The sequence below is a fragment of the Hylobates moloch genome, unplaced genomic scaffold, assembly GCF_009828535.3.
Source record: "Hylobates moloch isolate HMO894 unplaced genomic scaffold, HMol_V3 SCAFFOLD_21, whole genome shotgun sequence".
Taxonomy (NCBI): Eukaryota; Metazoa; Chordata; class Mammalia; order Primates; family Hylobatidae; genus Hylobates; species Hylobates moloch.
The window spans coordinates 29,673,308-29,680,568 of NW_026652296.1; the positions used below are offsets into that span (position 1 = coordinate 29,673,308).

General features: G+C 43.5%; 1 protein-coding gene across 1 annotated transcript; it reads left to right on the top strand.

The window, feature by feature from the left end:
• The first annotated feature begins 518 nt into the window (after positions 1 to 518).
• On the top strand, positions 519 to 3,960 carry DEFB132 (defensin beta 132). Its single transcript, XM_032142770.2, has 2 exons — positions 519 to 631; positions 1,930 to 3,960. The coding sequence occupies exons 1-2, from the start codon at positions 574 to 576 to the stop codon at positions 2,157 to 2,159; spliced, it is 288 nt and encodes a 95-aa protein (XP_031998661.1). The 5' UTR covers positions 519 to 573; the 3' UTR covers positions 2,160 to 3,960.
• The last annotated feature ends 3,301 nt before the right edge of the window (positions 3,961 to 7,261 follow it).

Consider the following 7,261-nt stretch of genomic DNA (forward strand, 5'->3'; position numbering starts at 1 on the left):
CTATTATATTCTATATTTTCTATATTAGATTAGATCCATGTTTTATCACCATTTAGGTGGCTTTTGGTTTTCTGTTACTGTAATGTTAAGATAAACGTCTTTATGTACTTGTTCAATTATTCCCATTAAACAAAAGCCCAAGGTACAAAGTTTCTGAGTAAAAAAATAGGCACATTTTAAGGCTTCTGATATATATTGCCAAATTGTGCTACAAAAGAAGAACTGTACCAATTAACACTCCCAGCAACAACGCCAAGAGAGTGCTAGTTTCCCCACATCTCACCAACACTGGCTGGAACGCATAGTTTTAGAGATGAACGCTGGGCACTCTTTGCTCTACCTCTCCCCCTCCTACGGTCTAGAACATAGGCGCTCAATAAATCAATCCAGGCTCCAGTCCAGTAGACATTCTGATCTAATCTGACTGCTCTGGGTAACAGAAAAGTCTCCCTTGGTTCACTGCCCAGTATCCTCGCATCATGTGGATCCTATAAAGGCAGTAGCTCCAGGCACATTACAGAGGGACCCAACTCCATTAAACCACCACCAGCTCCCCAAGCCACCCCTTCAGCCATGAAGTTCCTGCTCCTGGTCTTGGCAGCCCTCAGATTCCTGACCCAGGTGATCCCAGGTAAACTGGATAAATAGGAGGAAAGGAAAACTGGGAACGAGGAACACTAGCAGATCTGGTTGCTCTGGTGATAGATGAGCCAGGCTGGGTGGAGGCAGGGCTCACCCTACTGAGTTCCAGTCTAAGGTAGGGATCTCCTAACAACCACCACTAGCCTTGATATCCCACACCCAAACACCACCCTATATAACCTTTACGAAAATTTGTTTTCTATTCTAAAATGATAGGCACCCTCAACCTGAACCAAAATATCTTCTTTCACTTTATGTGAGCTCCTTATATCTAACCTCCTAAGACACTGAAGGCTTCCGTCATCACCATGTGCATCCATTGAGATCAGCCCTGGGTTGGAGCTCAAAGGAGATTTTGAGCCTAGAAGGAAGAGACTGAGGTTCCCGTCCCTATGCTCAACAGACAGCTGGCAGGTGGGGGATGGAAGTAGGCCTCTTAGAGGGCTAGTTCCCACAGGATGGTAAGTAACGGGTTCAGCTCAAACCCTGGAGCTAGGAGATAATGCAGGGTCAGAAAGAGAGGCAGACACACAGAGAGCAGGGAGAGAGAGAGATCAGAGGAGGGCCAGGCAACGGATGTGAACAAAGCCAAAGAGGCCTGAGGGTGCTCCGAAGAGGCCCCTGCTATGAGCCAATGGCAGACACAGAGTACTGAGGCAAACAGATTTCACCAGATGGTGAAATGGTACGCGGCACCGTGTGAATGCAAAAATGCCCTGTCACTAGCAACCATTATTTTCTTTTTAGTGATTTTGGAGAATGATTTGACTCCTCCCACTTTGCCCCAGGTTGACTGATATTTACAGTTTTAGAGTCTATGAAAACAAGTAAGGCAGAAACACCTTAAAAGTGAGCCTGTGGGGTGAGTGAGAATAGCCCCATTTCTCCCTTCTGAGCATCCAAACTCCTCCCTGACCATAAAGACCTGGCTCCCCACCCCTGTTTTTACCCATGAAGACCTGGCTCCCCACCCCTGTTTTTACCCATGAAGACCTGGCTCCCCACCCCTGTTTTTACCCATACATCCTATTCTGCAGTATCAAATTTAGCAAAAAGCTTCAAAGATGCAGATACTGGCAAAGAAGAAGAGCTCCTCAGAGTTCCCCAAGGCCATCAATCCAGGGAGATTTTGTCTCCTCATCACTGGCTTTCCCAAGTCTCATTTGCACAACATCCTAAGGACACATCTCAGAATAAAAAGCCAAACACTCCCATCTGGCGCTGACGCGTTAGCAGTCCTGTGCTGCTTCTAACCACGACTTCTCTGTCTTGTCCTCTCCCATACAGCCAGTGGAGGTGGGTCAAAATGTGTGAGTGACACCCAAGGATACTGCAGGACATATTGCCACCAGGGGGAGACAGCATTGTTCATGTGCAACGCTTCCAGAAAATGCTGCGCCAGCTACTCCTTCCTGCCGAAGCCTCACCTACCACAGCTCATCGGTAACCATTGGCAATCAAGGAGAAGAAACACACAAAGGAAAGACAAGAAGCAACAAACGACCGTAACATCATAATAACCACTGCTATCGCCTCCACCAACTGAAAGAAATCTTATTTCCGCAGTTCCAATTCCTCCTACATTGTTGAGAACTAGCCAAGACTCCTCTTTTTGGGGCAGATATCTACAGCCAACCCCAAAACTTCTGTCTTCTATCATTCTGTCATTCATCTAATAACTAATTTAGAGTTTGTGTCTATCTTATGAGAACAATCATCATGCAGACTCATCCACAGGGGATCTGTCAGTTTGGGTCCTCCAAATGAAAAATGTCAAGACAGAACTGGACATGCAAAAGATTGACTGGGAGAACAGAACTCTGATGGACAAAGGTGAGAGAGAGCAGCAAAAGGCAGGGAGAGCCTTCAGACTGCAATGCTGGCCTGATACCTATCAAAAGACAGAGGGATAGAGGAGGATTGAATAGAAGGAGACTGAGACTGCAGCTCTAAGAAAGTCTCAGCCAAACAGATGGGGAGGCCCAAAGCAAGGCTTGCCCTTCAGAGGAGCTCATACAATGCAGGAATAGCCAGGTTCTCATATCCCAGGGGTTCAGTCTTTGGTTGAGAACAGCCCTTGGAGAACATGAGGTGACTGCTACCATAGGTCTGGAAGTATGACAGCTTGAGGCTGTCCACCAACTATCTCCTTGAAGCAAGTTCTCTTGAAAGGAAATCTCAACAGTGCACCCCCATGGCTGCCACAGAGTATAAGGAGGGAGAGAAAGGAGCTGAAAGTCTAGGTTTGGCCAGCTAGGTAGACTGACTTGTGAGGTATTTATTTATTCATTTGAGTAACAAAGCAGACAGAATACATAGTCACCATTGGTAGTACACCCCAAAAGCAAGGATGGCATAATGCTGGTGACTCAAACTTGCCTACCCATGGTGTCAAATTGGCATAATCCTCTTGGGAAGCTGTGCGGAAATAAGCACAGAGAAGCAGAACTCTACTTATTTAATCCACTAAACATTACTTCTGGGAACTGGCTCATCATAAATTAACCAAGATAAGCACAAAGTTATGGGCACAAAGGTTTTCCATATAATATTATTTAAAATGCTGAGAAAATGAAAAAATCTAAATGGTAAAATATTATATACTAATGCCATCTATAAATACAAACAAATAGAATGCTTATAGAATAATGGAACATAATAACGTTACTCAAAATTGCATTTATGCTGTAGTTGTCAAAATTGTCTCCTTATATGATACAAAACTCATGAAAATTATGACTTTTTTGTTTGGTTGGAAAGCAGAATTATGCATAAATTTCCTCTTACAGTTTGATGCCCATTAGTTTTATATAATATTTATTTGACAGGTACTAACATCTATCTGAGAAGAACAAACCAAAACACTCAGGCCTAAATAATTAAAAACGGTCCTAAAAACTAGCAAACCAGATAAGAAAAGATGTTAATGCTCATTCCCTAACTTATATCTTAGACCAAAATTAATTCTAGATGGTTTTAAAATGACCGTGTAAAAGTAAAGTATTAAAAGATTGTGTGGTCAAATATTCAATTTAAGAGCAAGGAAATTCTTATAAATATAACAATAGAGGCAGAACTCATGTAAGAATAAATTGATTAGGTGGCATTAAATATTAAGTTCTTATGTATGTCAAAAGATATCATTTTGAAATTCATCCATCTTATTGGATATTGCAGGAGTTCATTCCTTTTTGTTTATAAATACTCTTCCATCATATGAATAGTATTCATTTGTACACTGATTTGTTGATGGACATTTGGGTTGTTCCCAGTTTATGGCTATTACAAATAAAGCTTCTATGAACATTTATGTACAAATCTTTGTATGGATGTATGCTTTCATTTCCCTAAGGTAAATACCTAGGAGTGGAATGTCTGAATCATATGGTAGGTGAATGTTTAGCATTTTTTTTATTTTTTATTTTTTTGAGACGGAGTTTCACTCTTGTTGCCCGGGCTGGAGTGCAATGGCGCAATCTCGGCTCACTGCAACCTCCGCCTCCCGGGTTCAAGCAATTGTCCTGCCGCAGCCTCCTGAGTAGCTGGGATTACAGGCATGCACCCCCTGATCCCCGGCTAATTTTTGTATTTTTAGTAGAGACAGGGTTTCTCCATGTTGGTCAGGCTGGCTTCGAACTCCCGACCTCAGGTGATCCGCCGACCTTGGCCTCTCAAAGTGCTGAGATTACAGGCTTGAGAATGTTTAGCTTTTTAAGGAAATACAAAATTGTTTTCCAAAATGGTTGTTCCAGTGGATGTGCCCATCAGCAGTATGTGAAAGTTCCAGCTGTTCCTCATCCTCATCAGGATGTGATATGGTCAGTCTTTTGCATTTTCATCATTCTAATAGATGTGTAGTGGTATTTCATTATGCTTTCAATTTGCATTTTTTTAATAACTAGTTACCAAAAAAGTATATTCCGTATGATTCTATTTACATAAAGTTCTTTAAATTCTTTTAAAATTACATAAAATTCTTTAAAATAGAAAGTAAGAATCTAATGACAGAAAGCAGATCACTGGTTGTCAGGGGATGTGAAAGGTGCATGGAGAGGGCTGAAAGAATGTAAAGGGACCTGAGGACACTTTGAGGGCGCAGTGGCTCACACCTGTAATCCCAGCACTTTGGGAGGCCCAGGCTGGTGGATCACGAGGTCAGGAGATCGAGACCATCCTGGCTAACACAGTGAAACCCCATCTCTACTAAATATACAAAAAATTAGCCAGGCATAGTGGCGGGCACCTGTATTCCCAGCTACTCGGGAGGCTGAGGCAGGAGAATGGCGTGAACCCAGCAGGTGGAGCTTGCAGTGAGCCGAGATCGCGCCACTGCACTCCAGACTGGGCAACAGGGCGAGACTCTGTCTCAAAAAAAAAAAAAAAAAAAAAAAAAAAAGATACATTCATAATCTTGATTGTGGTAATGGCTTAATGGGGGGTGTACATAAGTCAAAAAATTACCAAATGGTAAACTTTAAATGTGTTCAGTTTATTGTATGTCAATTTAAACGTCCAAAAAAGCTATTATTTTAATAAAATAAATAAATCTCACAGTGAAACAGAAAAATTAAAGTATCATAAATAGTTTAAAGACATATGACAAACTGAGACATGTGATGAAGTATTGATACTGATAAAATATAACAAGTTCATATGAAGCAACAGGGAAAACATGAAACCCCTAGTAGAAAATGAAAAAGTGACATGAACTAGCTTTTTAACTCCAAAAATGGCCTGAAAAATGGGAAAAAATCTGTCTGATTTGTGATCAAATAAATGCAGATTAAGACTACAATGAGATCTTGTTTTTTACCTATCAGATTGTCAGAGAATTAACAAACCGAAGTTTGACAAGGCATAAATAGAAATAAGTCTTATCATCAGATGCTCCTGTTTATAACCAAATACGTCAATTCTGGAAGACATTTATCCATAAACCTTTCAAAACCCTTAAAAATGTTCATGTTCTGTGGCTCAGAGATTCTACTTTTAGGGATGTATTCTGGGGAAATAATTAGAGTTCATATCAAAAAGATTAATGTATATACAGCACAATCATAGCAGCATAGTTTAAAGTAGTGAAGAGGCGGTGGTGTAAGATGGCTGAATAGAAGCCTCCACTGATCATCCTTCCCACTAGAACACCAAATTTGACAACTATCTACACAAAAAAGTACCTTCATAAGAATAAAAAATGAGGTGAGTGATCACAGTACCTAGTTTTAACTTCGTATCACTTAAAGAGGCACCGAGAAGCTAGGAAAGACAGTCCTGAATTGCTGACACCACCTCTCCCCAATCCTCAGGCAGCAGCTGTGTGGTGTGGAGAGAGAATATGTGTACTTGCAGGAGGGAGAGCACAGTGATTGTGGGATTTGACATTGGAACTCAGTGCTGCTAACACCAGGCAGAACTCAGCAGGTGCCTAGAAAGGGATCATTTAGACCATCCCTAGCCAGGAGGAAATCAACCATCCCAGAGGTCGGAACTTCAGTTTCAGCAAGCCTCACCACCATGGGCTAAAGAGCTCTGGGGTCCCAAATAAACTTGAAAGGCTGTATAGGCCACAAGAACTGCAATTCCTAGGCAACTCCTAGTGCTGTGCTGGGCTCAGAGGCAGTAGATTTAGGGAGCACTCAACCTAGTGAGACACCAGCTGGGGTGTGTGTGTGTGTGTGTTTCTCATGCCTCAGCCTCCCAAGTAGCTGGTGATGGCCGTGGCAGCCCATCTGGAGTGGACGCTGCCATCAAGCCAGCTGCAGCAGGGAGGGACAGCTGGGGCTGCACATTCCACAGAGCTGCAGAGCTGGGGACAATGAGAGCCCCACACCTTCCAAGTTGGTGCGGCAGGAGCTCCCCCAGGTGCAACTGCAGCCACTCAAGTCGTGGCTGCGAACCCCGGCCTCCCTGTGCTCTCATGGGTGCTGGGAGCAGGCAGGGGCCTTGCCCTTTTGGGTGCAGCTGCAGGCGCCCAAACCATGGCTGCGGAACCAGACATCTCTACACTCTTGAGGGTCAGGGAAGTCCCCACTGCCCTCACAGGCTTAGAAGTGCCTGCTCCCACAGCCTGGCACCCTGCTGTCGGTGCCCACTCTAATCTTGGAGCAAAGTTGAGGCCAAGCCCAGGTGCTGTCATAGCCTGCTGGGTGTGCACACGCTTGGGGCAGTGCTGACATACCAGCCCCCTGCCACCTCGGACCCCTACAGACCTTGGGTGCTGACGAGCATAGGAGGAAAGCCGAGGTGGGGCTGAGGGCAGCTCAGCACTGGCCTGTAGGCATGAATGGCAGTAGGAGTCTTCTCAGTTCTGTCTCCCTCCCTTCAGTGTTGTGGATGAAGGGGTAGAAATGAGGTACAGCATCCTGTCTTTCCCAGGGGTCTTGTTGCATCCTTTAATGGTTTACCACTGACAGCACTACCAACGATTTGGGGATTGTGTCTCAAGGAAGCAATTTACCTAAATTTCATGTATCAATGAAACTGTTTTTCCCTATAGTTTTAATTATTTATTGCATAAAATAAATAGGCTTTTAATATATAATGAAAGCCTGTTAATGTTCACATGCAAGGATTGAAAGAACACCTGTTGGACTGCAAGATGGCTGCTCCCTCTACCCTC

What these genes read in the sequence shown, in the direction of transcription:
- DEFB132 (XM_032142770.2), top strand. Translation starts at nt 574, where the DNA reads ATGAAGTTCCTGCTCCTGGTCTTGGCAGCCCTCAGATTCCTGACCCAG. An exon ending in CCTGACCCAGGTGATCCCAG is followed by an intron (nt 632 to 1,929) that starts GTAAACTGGATA and finishes TCTCCCATACAG; the next exon opens with CCAGTGGAGGTGGGTCAAAA.